Consider the following 22404-nt stretch of genomic DNA (forward strand, 5'->3'; position numbering starts at 1 on the left):
TGTTTTCAGCAGTGCAAATATGTCTAATGCATGCTTGTGATTGGTCTGCAGGTTTACACACGGTATGGGAAATGTTACACATTTAATGGAAACAAGACGTCACCCAAGCGTGTAAGGCAAGGTGGCACAGGAAACGGCCTGGAGATGATGCTGGATATTCAGCAGGACGAGTATCTGCCTATCTGGAGAGAAACCAGTGAGTGACTAGTGGAACTGACACTATTTTGCATCTCAGATATTGATTCAAACGCAAATGACCTTGAAATATTTCATTATTTTACTTTTGCAAGCTTGATTGCTTTGTATAATATCATTTTCAAAACACGAGATCAAAATGTTAGGGTGGGTACGATTTTTAGTTTTTGCTGCTTCACTTTAAGTGAGGGCGGCACGGTGGCTCAGTGTGTAGCACTGTCACCTCCCAGCAAGAAGGTTGCTTGTTTGTGTCTTGGTCGGCCAGTTGGCATTTGTGTGTGGAGTGCATGTTCTCCCCGTGTTTGTGTGGGTTGCCTCCGGGTGCTCCGGTTTCCCCCACAAGTCCAAAGACATGCCACATAGGTGAATTGGATTAACTAAACTGTCCATAGTGTATGAGTGTGTGAATGCGAGAGTTTATGAGTGTTTCCCAGTACTGGGTTGCGGCGAGAAGGGCATCTGCTGTGTAAAAACATATGCCTGAATAGTTAGCGGTTCATTCCACTGTGGTAACCCCTCATAAATAAGAGATTAAGCCAAAGGAAAATGAATGACCTGGTATTTAACACGTGCAACTGTTTGTTAACAGTTTAGTACACTGTAAAATATTTAAGCAGTTTATTGTTATTAAGTATCTGGCTCTACAAATTAGTTTTATGTTCACACAATTCAGGTCTTTATAATATAATTACAAAATGTTTTTATTTTCTTTTTTCTTTGGTTGAATTTTATTTTCAAGTACAGTTTAGTCAACATTAGTCATTCTGAACACTGCAAAATCAATTAGGTTAGCTTAATAATTTTTACAAATTTAAGTTGATTGAACACAAAAGTTAAGAATTGTGTTGTTTCAACTCATTTTAAATAAGTAGTTTGAATAAGCAGCAAGAGCCTTTTTGATGTAAAGTTTTCAAAGTATATTTTTGCAGACTTAATTAAGTCTAAACTCATGCAAAAAAATATTGGTTCAATTTATTAACATATAATTTTGCTTTTCCAACGTTTTATCAGTTTGTGTTGTGTTTTTTGATGTGCACAATACATTCATCACAATGAATTACCTTGATTTGAGTGAACTAAACCAAATAAAATCACTTTGAAACTACCTAATTTGGTCAAGTTAGAATGACTTTTCTTTTTGCTGATGTTGAATTTACATAAACAAGTTGTCTGCGTTAACTGCTGTGTTTATTTAATGCAAATAGAACTAATAACATGCATTTTTGATGTCGCCGTTGTTTCATGATTGCTTTTTTCTTTGTGAAAGTACTTTTTTAATTAACATTAGATCAAAATGTAAGGTTTGAACCAAACTATAAATACAGTTTTAAAAAAAAGTAATAAAACTGGCTGTAAAACTAAAATAAAATTAAATTAATTAATTAATAAAAAAATAAAAAATAAATAAATAAAACAAATAAATATTATATTTATTTATTAATTTTCTTTCTGGCTTAGTCCCTTTATTAATCAGGGGTCGCCGCCAACTTACCCAGCATATGTTTTACGCAGCGGATATCCTTCCAGCTGCAACCCATCACTGGGAAACATCCATACACACTCATCCACACACTCATACACTACGGACAATTTAGCTTACCCAGTTCGCCTACAGTATAACACATGTCTTTGGACTTGTGGGGGAAACCAGAGCACCCGGAAGAAACCCACCGAAAACGGGGAAAACATGCAACCCTAACCCTAATTCCTAAATAATAGATTTTAAAATAAATTTAATTAAATTAATAAAATAAAATTAATGAGATATAATTAATAATTCATTTCAATGGATGTATAACTTTGTTGCTAAAAATTTGAAACCAGTGACATCATTTTATTTCAACATTTATTTCAAATTGAATTTTTAGTGATGATATAAATTAATTTACTGTCACATTTGGTTTTTATCATGTTGTTGCTGAATAAAATCTTCTTTTTTTTTTTTTTTGAAGTACAATCAAACTGACCCCAAACATTTGAATACAAATCTAAAACGAAATTAAAAAAATTACTAAAAACTTTAATTGATATTTGTTACATAGAATATTGAATTACTTGTGCAAGCTGTTAGTTTTACTTACACAGTATGATCTGTCCATCTTCAGACGAGACTACGCTGGAAGCAGGTATTCGGGTTCAGATACACAGTCAGAATGAACCCCCGTACATCCACCAGCTGGGCTTTGGAGTCTCACCAGGATTCCAAACATTTGTTTCCTGCCAGGAACAGAGGGTAAGTTTAAACTCATTGCTTTTTGCATGGCAGAAAGGCTGTTATGCATCTGAATTCAACACCAAGCTGTTATACATCTGAATTTAACACCGGGCTGTTCTCAACTCTCGAATTTCAGACATTTAAAATTAGGAGCTAATTTACAAAATGTCAAACAGATTTCAAGGCTGACTGGAATATTTTCTAATTGAGACTGCATGTGCTATTTCACGGCCATAGGGTGCACTCAGGCAGACAAAGAAGCAGAGAGACGCCGGTTTTTCTTTCTCTAAATGTCTCCTGTTTTTATAGCTAACATACCTGCCACAGCCGTGGGGAAACTGTCGGGCTTCATCCGAGCCTGTGATCCCAGGATACGACACCTACAGCGTCAGCGCCTGCAGACTGCACTGTGAGAGCACACAGGTGCAGAGAGAGTGCAACTGCAGGATGGTGCATATGCCAGGTGCGAGCTGTAGTATGAGAGCTGTCATAATAATAAAAAAAACTGTCCGTATCAGTGAGAACAAATGTGTCGTTGTTACTTGAGGGGTTACAGCCGAGGCCGGAAGTTAAAATAAATTATTTTTATATTATTTATTAAATGACCTATTAATTGTATTTTATTAATGTATTTTTCTTACCCCTCACTCTAATGTAAAAATTATAAAGATAATTATTTTTATTATTCATAAAATTACCAATTAATTGTATTTTATAAATGCACTGTTAACAATTTCCTGTTTGCCAGTAACTTACTGTAAATCAAACAGAGCAAAACTACTGTATTTACATATACAGCACTAATTATTTTGCTGTTCATTTATATTTACAGAATTGTATGTGTATATCTTTACAGTTAAGTACTATGTAATTTACAACAATCATTAACAGTGTCCATCCCTAGCCCAACCCTAAATGTACCCCTTACAGTAATGTAAAAAGAGTAAGAATTATAATGAGAATTAGGTATATTATTAATTAAATAACCCATTAATTATATTTTAACATCTACCCCTACCCCTAACTCTAATTCTACCCCTCACAGTAATGTAAAAACTGTAAGTATGAAGAGAATTACGGACATTATTTATTAAATTACCCATTAATTGTATTTTATTAACATCTACCCCAATACTAACCCCAATCCTACCTCTTGTAGTAATGTAAAAGCAGTAATTATGAAGAGAATTATATATATTATCAATTAAATTACCCATAAATTGTATTTTATTAACATCTACTCCCTATCCCAACCCTAAACCGACCCTCACAGTACTGTAAAAGCAGTAATTATAAAGAGAATTACGTATATTATTAATTTAATTATTCATTAATTGTGTTTTATCAACATTTACCCCTACCCTAGCGCTAATTCTACTCCTTACAGTAATGTAAAACAGTAATTATAATGAGAATTGTGTATATTATTAATTAAATTACCCATTAATTGTATTTTATTGATGTCTAACCCTACCCTGCCCCTCAACATACCCCTTACAGTAATGTAAAAACAGTAATTACTAAGAGAATTGTGTATATTAATAATTACATTACCCATTTATTATATTTTATTAATGTATACCGCTTCCTTAAACCTACCCTTCACACTACTGTAAAAACAGTAGTTATAAAGAGAATTATGTCTATTATTTTTTTTAATTACCCATTAATATGGATTTTATTAACGTCTACCCCTACCCAACCCCTCAACCTACCCCTTACAGTAATGTAAAAACAGTAATTATTCTTTTACAGTAATTCTATCAATATAAATACTTCTCATTAACTTCCAGCCGCAGCTGCATCCCCTCTAGACTTTACCATTGTCAGGCCACCTCACAACTGCTCTTATTGCTGCTGACAGATTGGATGACGCATCGCAACATTGCATGTTTCACTGTCAAGAAAGTAAGGTGGAACTGAGCATCCTAAGAGTGTTTTTAGTTGGTCTCTCTTAATTCAGTTAGTGTGGACCAGAAAAAATTCTATGTTAAACCTACTGTAATTTATTCAGACCAACACAAAACTGAGCAGTGTTTGTTTAGCACTGTGGAATTTGCTGTGCTAATAAGTGCAAACTTTTTTGTCCAAAACAAACAAACCAAACTACAACTGTGAACACACACTAACACAGAAGTCACAAAAGAGTTTTTTTTTTTTTTTTAAATCTATGAAAACTACGTTGTGTGAATGCACAGACCAATCTCACGAGGAAATATATCAAGCAAACATTAAGGGATGAGCAGATCATATTGAAATATACAAATGAGATCATGCAAACTAATAAGAATTAGCCACTAAATTAGAAAGTTACATATTACCGTGAGATAAACCCCCTTTTTTGGTTTAATGGATACATTTTTTAAATATCTCTTCACAGGTGATGCTGATATCTGTGCACCCAGTAAAATCAAGTGTGTTGACAAGGCTTTGGGTAAGATCATCACAGACACACCTTAAACGCGACTCACACTCTGCACAATTTTGAATAATCCTTTCCGATTGTAGCTTTACAGACTGCACAAACATGATCCCCATGTCACACTGTAAAATCCTAATTTTCATAATGTCAGACTGAAAGGCAAACATGACGTGCTAAACATGGACATGCAAGACAGTTTAACATAATCAATCCATGACACGTTCAGTAACTTACCTTTACTAAACAGCAAACATGGAGTGCATTCTAAATGGGATATATATCACTTTAAAAACAATCATGGCTGCCATTTTGAACTGTCAATCCAAACCAAAGTGCTCTAAACCGGCCACTTTGAAGGGCTCTTTGGATTTCAAAGGATAAAACGAATAGACATTTTGAGCCATGATGTACTGAGAGGGAAAGTTGTTTGGTGTTACCAACTGCATTCCATTTGGAAGGGCTCATCCCTATGCTCTAATCCCTTCAGAGTGACCCTCCAAAGGGATTAGGGCATAGCGATGAGCACTTCTGAACTGAAAGCAATGATAAATAATCTGTAGTGGTCAGGTTCAGAGTCTTATTGGTCACACTGCAGAAAATCATCAGAGGAATGTTGTTTTGTTATAACATAAGAGCCCTTAATCAGCTGTCGGTCAACGTGTCAAACAAGCAGTCAGAGAACACAGATTTGATACTTTATTCAAGCTCTCTTAGGACATCCCAACTTATTAGTAAACAAGTTTTAATAACAACACTCAACATGAAGGTCATCACAAGATGAAATTTGATAAATTACAAAAACAATCATATACAAGAAAATACAGCAGATTTTTTTAGCTCTGCTTTAGAAAATTAGAAAATGGAGAACGAAACGGTTATTGAAGTAACCCTCATTCCCAGAGGAAGGGAGAACGGAAATGCTATGTGGAAACTTCCACTATGGGATTTTGTCAGAAGCCAATCATCTGAAGGAGTAATAATACGTGCCAATGAAATGCCAATGAGTCGGCAGGGTCAGCGTGCACAGCTGACAGCAATGACAATCAATATCTTGTATAAAGATGCTTCCTGTGCATCACTGATTCCCCTTTTCTAGCCAAAGAGCCTTTTACAGTTAACAGCTACGGGGCAATCGCTGTGGCGGAGGAACATAGCATTTCCGTCCCCACCCCCAGGGAATGAGGGTCCCTTCAGTAACAATTTCATTCCCCAGTGAGATGGGAACTACAATGCTATGTGGAAACTTCCACTATAGGGAAATGTATAGAAAACGCCACAGTGATTAAACCTTTCCACGTCACTGGTGAGAGGTTTGCCAGGTTACAGCATGTGTGCACCCACATCACCGGAGGCTCAGCCTTTCAACGTGCCCGCTAACCCTAACTTACCTCACTTATTTGAGAAACTTTACAGGTTTAGAATTTTTTTCGGGGAGACGTAAACATGCACTTAATCCTAGATAATTCTGGGAATTTAAGATACGACAGTACATTGGGAAAGCATGCAGTACCAATAGGGTGCACACTGCGGAGGCCACCTGCTGCCCAGAAGGGGAGAATTGGTAGCAAGAAGACACATTAACTAGCCCTGAGAAGGGGGAGAACACATGAAGGATGTTTAGCGGGAAGGGAAGACACGAGCCCACCTAAGAGGGGGGACTAAACTGTGGTTAAGTGAAGCATATGGGATTGCCAGCTGGGATCGCATATAGCAGGCACCTATACCCAGAACGCGTGCTGACCAGCGGGCATCCCAAACAACATAACGAGCCAAGCACATGACTCCTCCTCTGAATCAGATGCTGTGGGCCTCGGAGGAACTCCGCAGGGTTCGCCAAGCGGGCAACTCAACTCAACAAAGCGAGAAAGCTCTCTGTGTTAGAGAGAAAGTCACAGCAAGCGTTTTACAACACCAAACCAAATTTCCTCATTCACCGAGGTTTCTAATTACACGTGAGGAAACAAGCTCCACTTGCAGGTTATTGACCTTATTCTCCGCAGACGAGCGGGCGCTGCCATTTGAATCTTTTTGGCACAAGACTTCCGGTCTCAATTACTTCCATTTATTTTTAAACATTAAAAACTGCTCGTTTTGCTGTTTGATGTTGTAAACTGATATTTCCTTGTTATATTATTCTACTTGGTCTGTATAGTCATGCAAACATTTGTTTGTAGAGCAAGTAGTTTGACCGTTTTTTGCCGTTTATTATTCCTTGTCATTTCTCCCATAGGCGACTGAAACGGAAGTTCTAAGACAATCGCGAAAACAGGCGCACTTCCGCATTTTAGAATAAGGTCAATAAAATCTTGCAAATGTATTAGGTGTCGCCCAGCCCGCAGCTTTACAATGTCTGGTAGAGAGGCAGCGCATGCCAACACCCAAGAGCATGCACGCTCAGAGTGGAGTGCACTCTCACTCCTGGGGGACACGGCTCGCACTGGCTCTGATAAGCGAGAGAGATGGCATCCACTGTACAGTGGGTCAACCTCCATTTGAATATGGCACTTCCCTTATGCTGACGACCGTAACAGATAAAGAGCTGCTCACAGGATCTAAAGCTTTGAGGACAGTCCACATAATGTGCAATGCGTGAACAGGACACTGCAATAAAAGGTGCTGGATCTGCCTCCTCTGTGGGCAGCGCTTACAGGTTTACTACATAGTCTAAAAAGAACTCAGGGCACTTAGGTGGGCCAGGGTTTCAGGAAAACATGAGAGCGGGCTGACACAAATAGCTGGCACATTTCGCTGACCAAAAATGCTTCCAGATACCTGACCCATTTGACATTTGTCAAGGCAAACAGCAGAGCTGTCTACCTGGACAGAAATCTTAAAGATACTGAAATGAGTGGATCGAGCCGACCTCTCCTAAAATAGATCTCTAAGTGGGTGTCCACTTAGAGAATCCACGTCTTGCGCCTCAGGGAACTGGATGATGAGGCAATGCTTTCCCAGTGCACTGCCATCGCTGTGTCTTCAGAGCGGAGGGGACAGCCTTAGCTCCAGCCAGCTGAAGGAAGATAGCATCACACTGATCGGGTATGTCCTGGGTCCTTCTTGGAGAAAAGTACAGCACACAGTGAATAGAGTCCACTTCAGGCCGGAGGCATGCCTTGTGTTTGGCCACTTAATTGGTAGGTCACCTAAGTTCTCCGCGCTGCATTTATGGACGACATGTGAGGTTCCAGAGACCTGGGCGCAGGTGCCAAAAGGTGCCTGTCCCAGAGAAGAAAGCTTCTCCAACGGGATATGCCAGGGAGGGGCCATCATGGGGAGAGAACAAAATACAGGTCCGATTGGGCTAGAGAGGAGCAATAAACAGACCGGCTCCTCGTTCTCTCTGACGTCACACAGTATCTGTGCAAGTAGGCTCACTGGAGAAATGCATATTTACGCAAGCTCTGGGGCCAGCTGTGTTACCAGAACAGCTGGACAGTCAGGGGTGGAGTTTCCATTTTCCCAGGCGAAACTGCCATGAGAGCACCTCGGCTGCACAGTTGAGCTTGGCTGGGAAGAACGGGACGCAGGGATTTTGCCGCTCATGACTATGGAGGAGTTGAGACATATACCCCCGTGCTGTTGTTATACGCCATCATCACTGTGCTGTCCATTCTGACCAGCACGTGTTTCTTCTCTAGCACTGGTAAAAGACAGCACAGTGCAAGATACACTGGCAACAGCTTTAGGCAATTAAAATACCAATGCAACCAGGTTCCTTTCACAGACTTGCAGCTTCATACCCCCAACACACAGCCCCCAAGCGCAACTGGAAGCATCCGTCAAAACGACAACATGCCTGGACATTTGTTCTAGAGGCACACAGACCTGTAGAAATGCAGGGTCCGTCCAGAGGCTGAGGGCACAGTGGAGTGGCAGTCACCCGATGCTCATCTCATATGGAGCAACCCGAGTGGCGTGAAAGCAGCTGCGGATCCCATATGCCCCAGGAGCCTCTGAAATAATATCAGTGGGAACCCAGTTTTCCAGTCAAACTCTCTCAGACAGGTCAGCAGGTCATGCTCAGCAAGGGTGCGAGGCTGCTCTTTTCTCATTTGACCTGAAACCATAACAGGTCGAGGTGCCAGAGCACCCTGTCCCTGTGTATAATCAATTGATCCCACGAGTGAGTTATAAAAAGCCAATCATTGAGATGATTGAGTATGCAGATGCCCGCAAGCCGAAGGGGCGTTAGGGCATCCTCTGTGAGGTTGGTGAAAACCCGCGGAGACAGGAAGAGTCTGGTAGGGAGGACTTTGCACTACCCTGCTTTAAAAAGACGCACTACACAACCGTGTTGCTCTTTTAGGAAACTTGTCCTTATACATACCACTCTAGAATGACCGGACCCAGAGACCACCAGGCAAGGGAGAATACCCAGCTCAACCATCTGCCGCCGCGTATCACACACTCATTGGCATTTCATTGTCCAGTTTTATTACTCTTTCAGCTTCTGACAAAACCCCCATAGTGGAAGTTTCCACATAGCATTGAAGCTCTCCTCCCACTGGGGAACCAAGAATTCGCATCTGTTGTGTTTTGTCACTGACAACCACAAGAGTTGATTTTTTTCTTTCTCTGAAAGCAATTGAGAGTTTCCTTAGCTGTGTTTTGGATCATTATCTTGCTGAAATGTTCACTCTGGTTTCATCTTCATCATCCTGGTAATGTAGATGTTGGACTGAACAGATAATATTAATTTACAATGACGAAGGGCAGAGGGTTGCTGATGAACTAATGAGAGATTTCACTGCCTTTCTACACCTCCCTTTCTTTTTGTGTTCAATACTTTTTTCTTGTCATTTCATTTTTTTACTTGCATAACTTAGTTTGTAAACTATTAAGTTTTGTTTTGTTTGCATATTTGGGTTTGTTTGGTTGTGACCAACATCCGGTGTCAATTTCCAGGCAACAGCACCTTTACAAATATGTTTTGTTTTTTTTTTGTTTTTTGAGAAAATGGTAATGTGTTTAATACTTATTTCCCCACACTGTGAAATACTTTAAAAAGGACGACTGATCAACATGACATGCTTAAAGAGATAAAGTTCATCTAAAATGTAAAAAGATGTTATCACTTACTGAACCACTGTATGATTTTCTAGCTTTTTTTTTTCTTTCATTGTACTGTATGGGGTAAAACTATTTTATTTTTTAATTAAAGTAAATCTTTCACAGAAGAAAGATATTGAACATATCATTTTACAGTCTGAACAAAAAAAAACAAACAAGTATTGGTATTTTAAATATTAAAATGAAAGAAAAATCTTTGTTTTTGGGATGATATAAAAAGAAAAGTATTTCATTAAAAACCTGTAAATCAGCTTAATTGTTTTGCTTGCAGATACTTGGATTCTTACCATTTTTGAAGATACTTGTACTCACTTTGATTACAGTTCTCTGTACTTTTCACACTCCTGATAAATGATGAATAATGAATACACAATGATGAGTTTTCCCAAACAGTGATCATTGACTCCATTGATTTGACTTAATTAAGGGTTTAAAACTCCCCAGTGTATTTTAAACCATTGAACAGCACTCAGACCTTGATTATCGACGATAGCCACATCACTATTCTTTGCAGTACTTGTCAGCACCAAGTGTAATTCATTAAAATTCTTTGTCCATTTCCACAGCTTCACTCCAGAAGAGCACAGGTGACTCATGTCCCTGCGAGACACCCTGTAATTTGACCCGGTATGGGAAAGAGCTCTCTATGGTTAAAATCCCCAGCAGAGGCTCTGCTCGCTACCTTTCTCGCAAGTACCAGAAGTCAGAGGAGTACATCAGGTGAGTCTGATGCATAAATAGACTTTAAAACCAGCCATATTTTTATTCTATTTTTTATCACACACAAAAGCTGAATGAATAAGCGTCCTATTGATGTAGGGTATGTTAGAATAGGACAATGCTTGGCCAAGATATAAAATATTTGAATTTCTGTAATTTGAGGGCTATAAAAAAAATCTAAATACAGTGATGGAGAGCAGAGGGTTGCTGAAAAACTAATGAGAGATTTCAGCTGCTGTCTAGGCTTTCACTGCCTTTTAACACCTCCCTTTTTTCATGTGTTCAATACTTTTTCCCTGTGACATTTCATTTTACTTTACATAACTGAATATTTAAACTAATTAGATTTGTTTTCATTTACTGTATGTATTTTTTGGTTTTAAACAAGAAAATTAAAATGTATTTATTTATTACAAATTTATTTACAAATTTATTACAAATAAATTTTTATATTAATGCTATGTTCACACCAAATACGATAAATGCGAATAAATCGCGCTATTCGCACATAAATAGAAGCATGAAGATTTTGTATTTATTCGCTTCATTCGCGCATCAAATTCACTTCAATAGATGCGGATTTGCATCATGGGCAAGGCTTCTGCTTGCTCGGTGACTGTAGCTTTGTTGCTAAATGGCTAACATTTATTATGTGCTCTAGGAAGGCTGAAAAACAGTAGATTTGTTCGCCGTCGTGTCTGAGTCCACTAGATCCTTTCAGAGGTGCACCCAACTCTCTGAGTTCATCAATTCCTCTAGAAACTGTAACTGGATGATGGAAGCTTCTTAGCGGTGCTTCCGACTGAGCCCAGCCCAGTTTAATGAGCTGTTGTTGGTGTCAGAAAGAGGATTTCCCTTCCGGACACCAACAACAGAAACTACATCATAATCAAATCCCTAAAAAAGCAAGCTCCTAATTGGTTAATGTAGCACGAATGTCTGCAGAAGTTCAGAGAATGTCTATTCGCATCTTTGCATTGACTTAACATGTAAATCTCTCGCACTTAATGCTTCATACGCGTCTGGTGTGAACGTGCCATGAGAAAATACTTTTAAAGTGACTAAACTATATTTTTAGCTACGCATATTACTAATCAAACATTGAGTTTTGATATATTTACAGGGGAAAATGTACAAATATATATTCATGGAACAGGATTTCCAGCCTGATCTCACGAGGAAACGTAGCTATTTTACATTTTGTCTGTTTAGTGGCTAATTCGTACGAATTCATACAAGTTCAGTTGAAGCGAAAAAGTACAATTTAAAAAAGAAGGTGTGGCACCAAACCCTGCTCCTGAACTTAACCGTCATTAGGGCATGAACAAATCATTCTAATCTGTACAAATGAGATTGTACAATTTCATACGAATTAGCCATAAAATTAAAAAGTTAAAAAATTGCCATGATATGAACTTGAACTTACAGTATAAAATGTATTTTTATCTACTGGCAAAAAATATATTCCAATGCAACATAAGACTAATGACCACACACACACACACACATGTCCTGATTTTGCCAAGTATGATGCGATCATGGATTAACATCTATGTTGATCCTGGAACATCTTTTTTGTTTGAAAATGTAATCCATACCTATTCCCTACCCACTACCCATAACTGTAAATTATTCCCAAAATCTGAGAAGAATAACAGTTGGATAACAATCAAGTAGAAGTGCAGAAACCTAACCGTAAGCCTAAACTGTAAACAAATCCCTTAATTCTGATTGGCTGATTGGAATGTTGTTCCAGCATCAACATAGATGTTAATCCAGGAACATGATCCACTTGGTGAAATCAGGTTGGCGCCACAGCATACAGTCTGAGGGGCAGTTTTCATTCTGCTGCTTGGCATATTTAAAATATTTGCATATTACATATTTATCGTTATTTATTACATTATCGTTAAGAGCCTCAGACAGATCAAACATTTGAAGCTAAACATGCTTCCGCAAGAATACCTGCGCAGCATTTTTATTTATGTATTTATTTATGCTTGTTTTGCAAATTCTCTCAGCCTTTGCTAATAACTAAAGCAGGATTGCTATTGTTGAAACTGCAGGCTCGCTTGTGTCAGTTGTATAATGGGATGAAAAATGTAATTGTGGTCTTCCATTCACTGGCTCAATAATAGAAAAAAAAACAATTTTAATAGACTGCTGCGAAATGAAATTCTGTGGTTTCCACTAATTATTATGTTGTTAACCGTTTTGGTGCTAATCCTTTTCTTTCCTTGACGTAACTAATAATGGGCTTATACTGTGTCCCTGCAGGGAATTAATCATTTGAATAAACTTTTCATTGTGCAGAGACAACTTTCTCATCTTGGATATTTTCTTTGAGGCCCTTAACTATGAAACGATTGAGCAGAAGAAAGCGTACGACATCGCTGGTTTGTTAGGTAGGTTTGCAATATTCTTACAAACATCTATGCTACAAACATCACGGTTAGTTGGGATGCAGCTTGTACACCTTGGTAGGGTTGCACCAGCTGTTTGTAAGATCTTTCTTAAACTGGAGTCCACACTAGGGGCTTAGTAACTACTAGCTAGTTTGTACCTAAATTTGTTCTTACTTAGGTTGTACCACAAGGCAAACTGTAGAAAATAGGTCGCAAGCTCTCCGTAAAGTCATGCGTAGTCAAATTGATTGACGTAATATCCAATAAAACTCATTTTAGTCGTTAAAATGCTTTAAAATTCTGCAAAACTAATGCATCTGTTTGTAACTGTCCTATGAAAATTAAATGCTAAATTACTTTTTATAGTTCATTACATTACAGTCAGTCACTACAACAGACGCCGAACACACCTGCATCGTGACATACACATGAATTTATCTTTTTTTTTTTTTTGTATCCTACATGTTAAAGAGAAAAGAGCACAAAGAAAAACTCTTGTTTTAATTTATGGATACACATAACAAATGTGTGTGTATGTGTATATATATATATATATAAGCTTAGTAACAAGTAAATCTGCTGATTCTGTTTAAGTTGTTTAATGATCCTGATGAGCTGAGATTTTGAGAGATTTGTTGAGTTTTCAGTTGATTAAGGTCTTTAGGCATTACACAGAAATTTTTGTAAACATAAACATGCTTTGAAAATCTACACACTGACAAGAGTTTTCAAAAATTTGGCTTTCAGTGACCTGATACCGTGCTTTTGTGAAAAAACCTGCAATTTAGGCAATACCCACGTTTGTGTGGACAGCAGGACTTAAGGTTGTGACTGAATTTGGCTGTAGTTCTGTCTTTTTGTTTTTTTCAGTGATTCGGCTGTTTAACAGCAGGAGTTCAATATCTGTTCACTCAGCACTTTAACTCTGCTTCAGTGTTATTTTAACTCTTTGTAGGAGTGGGACCAGTGGGAGATGTTAATTTTACTCTGAGGATTTTGCTGTGTCTCAAATTGTGTATCAAAAAAGGGCTACTTTTAAGTAAAGATAGTTAAATGGTTAAGTTATGTTTAGATGGGGTATTATGAAAATGAAGAGCAATAAACAAGATCAATAACCTTAATTTGTAAACTAAACACATTAACCTAATTCCTCATGATTTATGTACATGCAAGGTATTTGCGCACCATTTGAGAAAGTATACAAAAAACGTTCGAGGTTACTAAAGTAACCCTTCGTTCCCCGAGGAGGGGAACGGAAGCACTATAAGTGGATTTGATTGTAAAATCCACGCATTGGGAGGTTCGGTTCAGAAGCTACTCGTCTGAAAGAGTATTGAACGGGCCAATTAAGAATGAATTGGCAGCGCAAGCCTGCGCAGGTGAGCGGCATAAGCAATCAACTGAGTATATAAGCTCACCTGGCGCCAGCAGACGCTATCCTTTTTAAGCTGAAGAGACTTTCAACAGCTAAGGGACAGTCATTATGGCGACGGAGTATAGTGCTTCCGTTCCCCTCCTCGGGGAACGAAGGGTTACTTTAGTAACCTCGAACGTTCCCCTTCGGGGGGAACTTCAGCACTATAAGTGGATTTGATTGTAAAATCCACGCATTGGGAGCCCATTGAAAGCGCCATAATGACTTCACCTTACCAACACCCCCGATGAGGAGATAGTCAAGCAAGCGTGACGCACCCACATCATGGGGGGCGCGGTCCTCCAACGTGTCCCTGGCCCTAATTTATCCTACTTCAACAGAAGTTTTACGGATTTATATATATTTTTTGGGAAGTCGTGAGCATCTAGATAATTCTAGGAAAATACGACAGTACGTTGGGAAGCGTGCAATCCCGATAGGGAGGACGCTGCGGAGGCCATCTGTTACCCAAGGGGGGATAGATGGCAGAATTTACATATGGACTAGCCCTAAAAAAGGGGGAGTACGCATAGCAAAAGAGTGGTTAGCGGAGAGGGAAGACACGGGTCCGCCCAGGGGGGGGACTTAACCGTGGCGGAATAAGCATATGGGATCGCCTAGTGGGGATCACGCATAGCAGGCACCTTTACCCAAAACGCGGGCTGACCAGCGGGCAGACCTACAACGTAGTGGGCCAGCAAGTGACTCCTCCGCTGAGTCAGTGCTGGGGGCCACGGAGGAATCTGCAGGGCTCACCTGACGGGGAACTTTACTGACAGATAAAAAGGCGCACATATCTCCGTGTTAGGGAAAATGGCGCAGCAAGCGTGTTTCAACACCCTACCGAATTGTTTCCTCAATCACCAAGGGTTACCTAATACCCTTGAGGAAACCGGCTCCACTTGCAGATTGTAAAACCTTGCAAATGTGTTGGGTGTCACCCAGCCCGCAGCTCTACAGATGTCTGTTAGAGGGGCGCCGCGTGCGCGCGCTCGAGAGGATGCGAAGCTCCGAGTGGAGTGCGCACGCGCTCTCGGGGGACGCGGCTCATCTCGGCTCTGATAGTGAAAGAAAGGCATCCACAATCTAGTGGGAACTTATTTCGGTACGGCACTTCCCTGCTGCCGACCGCTATAACAGACGAAGAGCTGCTCAGATGATCTAAACTCTGAGTGCGGTCTGGATAATACGCAAAACGCGAACTGGACAATAAAGAAGGGCTGGGTCTGCCTCCTCCGAGGGCAGCGCTTGCAGGCTCACTACCTCGTATTAAAACGGAGTGGTAGGAACCTTGGGCACATATCGCGGGCGGGGTCTCAGGACGTGAGAGAAGCCAGCCCAATTACAGGCACGAGTCACTGACCGAAAAATGCCTCCGGGTCCCCGACCCTCTAATCGATATCAACGCGACCAGCAGAGCTGTCTTCAGGGACAGAAAGATACTGAGTCGAGGATCGAAGGGATCTGACGCGGCTTGTGTAGCGAGGGCGAGATCCTAAGAGGGCATAAGAGGGGGCGGGGTGGATTAATTCGCTTAACGCCCCTGAGGAACCGGATGATGAGGTTATGCGTTCCCACGGTGCTGCCAGCCACCGCGTTATGAGAGCGGAGATGGCAGCCACGTAACCTTGAGTGTGGAGGGCGACAGCCTGCTCTCCAGCTTCTCTCGGCGTAAAGAAAGCACAACGCTGATCTGGCAAATTACGGGGGTCTTCTCAGCGAGAGACACACCATTCAGTGAATAGACTCCACGTCAGGGCATAGGCGCGCTCGGGGAGGGGGCTCTAGCCCGAGTGACGGTATTAGCCACCGCAATCGGAGGTTACCTAAGTCTTCCTCGCGTCTAAAAATCTCTTCAAAGATCGGCGAGGGTGCCAGGTGGTGCCCTGTCCCTGAGAGAGTAGGTGCTCTCTCGAAGGGACTGCCAGGGGAGGGCTATCGCGAGGGAGAGCTCTGACATCCAGGTCCGGTTGAGCCAGAGGGGCGCAACCAGCAACCTGTTCCTCGTCCTCCCTGACCTTGCACAGTAACTGCGCGAGCAGGCTCACTGGGGGAAACGCGTATTTGCGCGTGCCCCGAGGCCAGCTGTAAGCCAGTGCATCCGTGCCGAGAGCACTCGGTCAGGGAAAGAACACATGGCAATGAGCGATCTCGGGGGAAGCAACAGATCGATCTGGGCTTCCCCGAATCGCGCCCATATCAGCTGAACAGACTCGGGGTGGAGTCTCCATTCTCCAGGACGCAAGGCTGCCGTGAGAGCGCATCGGCTGCACGGTTGAGCTTGCCTGAATATGAATGGCGTGCAGCGATTTCAGCCGCGGATGACTCCAGAGGAGCAGACGGCGGGCGAGCTGAGACATGCGGCGAGAGCGCATACCCCCTAAACGGCTGATATACGCCACCGCCGCCGTACTGTCCGTCCTGACCAGCACGTGTTGCCGCTCCAGCACCGGAAAAAAACGGTGGAGAGCGAGGAACACTGCCAACAGCTCCAGGCGATATGCCAATGCAACTGGGTACCTTTCCACAGGTCCGCAGCCGCATACCCGCAACGCACAGCCCCCAGCCCGTGTTGGAAGCGTCTGCTGAAACGACAACAAGACTGGACGCCTGTTCTAGAGACACCCAGGCCTGTAGGAACGAGGGGTCGCTCCAAGGGCTGAGGGCGCGGCGACACAGCGCAGTAACAGAGACTCGGTGTGCGCGCGCGTGCCATGCGCGTCTGGGGACTCGATCGTGATCAGCCAGTGTTGAAGTGGTCTCATATAGAATAATCCGAGCGGCATGAAGCGGCTGCGGATGCCATATGCCCCAGGAGCCTCTGAAATAGTTTCAGTGGGACCACTGTTTTACTGTCGAGCTCTCTCAGACAGTACAGCATCAGCTGAGCGCGCTCTCCGGAGAGGCGCGCTGCCATGGTGACCGAGTCCAACTCCAGCCCAAGAGAAGAGATCCTCTGCACGGGGGCGAGTTTGCTCTTTTCTCGGTTGACCTGAAACCCCCACAGGTGGAAGTGCCAGAGCACTTTGTCTCTGTGCATAATCAACTGCTCCGAGAGAGGGCAAAAATCAGCCAGTCGTAAAGAAATCGAGTATGCAGATGCCCGCAAGCCGAAGGGGCGCTGAGGCACCCTCCGCGGGCTTGGTGAGGACCCGCGGAGACAGAGAGAGCCCGAAGGGGAGGGCTTTGTATTGCCAAGCTCGACCTTCAAACGCAAACCGCAGAAACTGTCGGTGGCGAGGAAGAGTGGAGACATGGAAATACGCGTCCATCAGGTCTAATGCTGCAGACCAACCCAGAGGACGAACGCACCGGAGGATGCGCTTCTGCGTGAGCATTCTGAACGGCAGCTTGTGCAGGCAGCGGTTCAAAACGCGCAGATCTAGGACTGGCCGTGACCCACCGCTCTTTTTGGGCACGATGAAGTTTGGGCTGTAAAACCCGCTCTCCATCTCGGCTGGAGGGAGCGGCTCGATTGCATCCTTCGCCAGGAGGACAGCAATCTCCTCTCGCAAGACAGGGGCGGACAGGGGGCTGACCCTGGTGAATACACACCCGTGACTTGGGGGGCCGTTTCGCGAACTGAATCGCATAGCCGAGTCTGATTGTGCGTATGAGCCACCGCGAAGAGCTGGCCCGCGCTAACCAGGCAGGCAGAGCTCTCGCTAATGGACTCATCGCTACAATCGCTGACGTACCAGCAGTGGGGCAGCGCGGAGTGGGTGTGCTGATCCGGGAAGCTCGCGGGTCCCACGGAAAAGCTGGAGGTGAGATATTTGCTCTCACTCCAAACCCGAGCTCCGGAGGGGAGGCTCGAGGGGTGGGAGAAAGGAGACCGTCCTCCCAGCGCTCGTGAGCCACTGGCGAAACGCACCGAATCTGCAAGCTAGAAAGCATAGCGTCCCAGACTGGCAGATTTCGGGCTGTCACATCTGGGGAAGTGAAAAGTGCCCTTTCATAATGTTTTCATGGCAGTAAAAAGTGCCGTTGGAAATGGGGCCCCGCCCTCCAGCGGGGAAAGAGCAAGTTCCCTCTTCTCCAGATGGCCTGTCCCAGGGGCGCTTCGCGGTCCGTTGCCGGACTTAGCGGCGTTCTGGGCAGGGGGGCTGCCTGCTTCCGAGGTGCCCGACGCGCTCGCTTCGCCGGAGGCGTGTGCGGGGGCGGAGCAGCTCTCGTAGGCGGGCGCCTTCAGCGAGGAGCAGGTATGAATGGCACGGCGGGCGGAGCGGGCTACGGACCGCCGATAAGACATCACCCACCAACTGCTCTCTCACCGCCTTGAATTCCTGGGTGAATTCACAGACAGTGTCGCCGAACCTGGCTGGGGATATGGGGAAGTCAAGAAAGCGGACTTTGTCGACTTTGCGCATATCAGCCAGGGGTGGCGCTCCTGGACCACTAATGTGGACATCGTCCTCCCCAACGCACACGCAGCGGACTCAGTAGTCCGAAGAGCTAAGTCGGCGGCGGTGCGAAGCTCGTAAGCCTGGGTTGGACCCACCCTCGTGCAGCTCGGCCAGCGCCTGCGCTTGGTAGCGCTGGTAGGTGGCTATCGCATGCAAGGCGGAAGCAGCCTGGCCCGCAGCTATGTAAGCTCTAGCTCCGAGGGAGGTAGATAACTTACAGGCTTTGGATGGGAGACGAGGCGGACCCCGCCAAGAAGAGGCGCCGCGCGGATTTACCGCCATCGCGCACTCAACCTGAGGAATCGCCACATACCCCCTGGCTGTTTCACCGTCAAGAGTGGTTAGGGTGGAGGAACACGCAGCACGAGCAGAAAAAAGTGCTCTACAAGACCGCGTGAGCCTACTGTGCACCTCCGGGAAGAAGGGAACGCCCCTCTAGTCGGTCCGGCCGCGGAGCTGGGGGATAAACCATCTCCAACCCACGGCCGAAGCAGCCCGGGAAAGCACGGCTAACATGTCCGTTTCAGGATCCGTAGTGACAGCGCTCACCAGCCCGAAGGGGGCGAGCGGGTCTGGATCATCATCGGACAATAAAAGCCCACCCTCCGATGCCGTGGTGGACATCTGGTCTCCGGTGTCATCGGGCGTAAGGGCTACCATCTGTTAGACGGATCGCTTCCCCCGCCCGAAGCTTGGATGGAGCGCTTAGAGGAGCGGGAGGTCCGCGGGCCCGTGGGCGACGGATTATCTCTCGCTGAAACCCTCAGATCTGCCCGAGTGCCCGCTGCAGAGCAGGGGACAACTGGGGTGGTTCGCCCTTTTGCAAAGGCTAACCGCGATCTTGCGCAACAGTCATGGCATCGCAATGACGACATGAACTGCCCGCGAGCAGCGCATTAACATGTTGGACCCCCAGACATGTAACGCATTGCCCGCGCCCATCATCCGAGGACAGGAAACCACCGCATCCAGAAACGCACAGTCGGAGCGCCGTCCTGATAAGGACGTGCTGCACGACTGTGTTGCTCTTTCTGTGAAGTTTGCAACTTTATACGCACCGCTCTGGAGGACCGGACCCAAAGAACGCCAGGCAAGGGAGAAACCCAGCTCGACCGTCTGCCACTGCGTGTACACACTCTGGACCGGGAAAATGCTCTCGTTCGCTCAGAATCGCTGGTCACAGCAGGAGGAACCCTCATCGACTCGATCAGAAAGTCTCTGAAGCGAAAAGGATAGCGTCTGCTGGCGCCAGGTGAGCTTATATACTCAGTTGATTGCTTATGCCGCTCACCTGCGCAGGCTTGCGCTGCCAATTCATTCTTAATTGGCCCGTTCAATACTCTTTCAGACGAGTAGCTTCTGAACCGAACCTCCCAATGCGTGGATTTTACAATCAAATCCACTTATAGTGCTGAAGTTCCCCCCGAAGGGGAACTAGAGTTCTCTTGAAAGATTTGTTTTATTTGGATGAATCTTGAGACCTTTATGATTATGTTGATATACATTTGTGAACAAAAAATAATTTTTAGTATTATGAAAATTATCTTTATTTGGGAAGGTTTGCATCCATTTTGCAACCTGAAATTATGAGTAGGAAGTTGGCCTCATGTGAGAAAAAGTCTTAAAATCTTTTATATGGTTGTTTGCATGCGTCATCAAGAAATTAAACATTGATAACATGCAGAAAATTACTCACAAAAGGAAAATGGCAACTATGAACTTCGGCAACTGTAGGTGGTGGGCTTAAATGTCCTTTTTATCATAAGGAAATGTCACTTTTTCAAAAAGAATGTACAAAATACACCACTTTATATCTGTCTCAGGTCATTTTTGATTGACAAAGCATAATATGTTTGCTGGGTGACAATCACTACTTTGAGTATCACTACTTTTTTTGCAATAATGAGTTGGTTTGTGCATATATGAAGCATTTTTGTAATTTTAAAGCAAACTGAATGTAAAATGAAATTCTGTGGCAAACTGCAAGGAGAACTTCTGAAAAATGGCTGACCTCAAAAATAAATAATTAAAATGTAGTGTTTGTTGGGTAATTATGATAGATCAACTTGATTTGAAATGCTTTAGTTGCCCATTTTGATGTCATCACAGTGTGGTTTCTATTTTCAGGAGACATTGGTGGACAGATGGGCCTCTTCATTGGAGCCAGTATTCTTACCATACTGGAAATACTCGACTACATCTATGAGGTACCTTCACTTCACTGAGAAAATATTTATACAGTTGAAGTCAGAATTACTAGCCCACCTGTTTATTTTTCCCCCCAATTTCTGTTTAATGGAGAGAAGATTTTTTTCAACACGTTTTAAACATAATAGTTTTAATAACTCATTTCTAATAGCTAATTTATTTTATCTTTGCCATGATGACAGTAAATAATATTTTACTAGAATTTTTTCAAGACACTTCTATACAGCTTAAAGTGACATTTAAAGGCTTAACTAGGTTAACTAGGCAGGTTAGGGTAATTAAGCAAGGTATTGTATATTGATGGTTTGTTTTGTCGACTATCGAAAAAAATATATAGCTTAAAGGGGCTAATAATTTTGTCCTTAAAATGGTGTTTAAAAAATAAAAATAAAAATGCTTTTATTCTAGCCGAAATAAAACAAATAAGACTTTCTCCAGAAGAAAAAATATTATTAGACATACTGTAAAAATTTCCTTGCTCTGTTAAACATCATTTTGGAAATATTAAAATAAAAAAAATTATTTAAAGGGGGGCTAATAATTCTGACTTCAACTATATATAAACAAACAAATACACAACATCCCATAACATTTTAATCATTGCCTCTACAGGTAGCCAAAAACAAAATCAAGCAACTCCTGAAACCAAAGAAGAGCCAGAAACAAACCAACCAACGGAACTTGATCCAAGAGCAGATCCAGAGAACCAAGAACCTGCGGGAGCAGAACCTGAAAGCTCAGCTAACTGCCGGAGCAATAGCTACAGTCAGGTTTGAAGAAGTCAAAGTCAAGGTGAGTCGGGGAAATAAAGTGTATTCCAAACACACACACACACACACACACACACACACACACACACACACACACACACACACACACACACACACTGCACCTAGTAATTAATGATGTGATTTGTTTGTCAACAGGCAGCTAATGATGTGGCTCAACCACACAGCGCACATCCAACTTCGGTATTACCAAATCATCACAATGCACAACAAGCCGTACAGCAGGACTTTGCTTGTTAAAGGACGACTTCTGTCTGTTCATTTTTTCATATCACCGAACTTGACGTTGGGGTCTTGGATGGATCCTGTACACATTTCTCCTTTTTTCACTTATAAAAGCTACAGCCAAAGCATAATCCAGGACCTCATGTGAAACCGGTTCAAACTAGTCACAATGAAAAAACCACATGTTTTTTTAGATTTTTTTTTTCCTCTCTCTGGATGGACATATCATGGACTGCATAAAAGAAAATGACCAAGGCGCCACTTGAATTTGGCATATAATTCATACTGGACAAACAGGAACTAAATGGGCCACAAAAAAAAAAAAAAAAAAGAGAG

At 43.0% G+C, this 22404-nt stretch overlaps 1 protein-coding gene across 3 annotated transcripts in view; it reads left to right on the forward strand.

Moving 5' to 3' along the window:
* The window catches only part of asic4b (acid-sensing (proton-gated) ion channel family member 4b), a 750743-nt gene extending 728386 nt beyond the window's left edge, over nucleotides 1-22357 (forward strand). Inside the window, exons 2-10 of one of the 3 annotated variants that reach the window (XM_073952792.1) lie at nucleotides 52-196; nucleotides 2301-2428; nucleotides 2720-2873; nucleotides 4791-4844; nucleotides 10469-10622; nucleotides 12936-13027; nucleotides 20975-21054; nucleotides 21668-21847; nucleotides 21982-22350. In XM_073952792.1, coding sequence (XP_073808893.1) covers nucleotides 145-196; nucleotides 2301-2428; nucleotides 2720-2873; nucleotides 4791-4844; nucleotides 10469-10622; nucleotides 12936-13027; nucleotides 20975-21054; nucleotides 21668-21847; nucleotides 21982-22083 — 996 coding nt within the window. In that variant the 5' untranslated portion in view covers nucleotides 52-144 and the 3' untranslated portion in view covers nucleotides 22084-22350. 3 annotated transcript variants of the gene reach the window in all.
* The last annotated feature ends 47 nt before the right edge of the window (nucleotides 22358-22404 follow it).

This window comes from Danio rerio, chromosome 6 (assembly GCF_049306965.1).
Source record: "Danio rerio strain Tuebingen ecotype United States chromosome 6, GRCz12tu, whole genome shotgun sequence".
Classification (NCBI taxonomy): domain Eukaryota; kingdom Metazoa; phylum Chordata; class Actinopteri; order Cypriniformes; family Danionidae; genus Danio; species Danio rerio.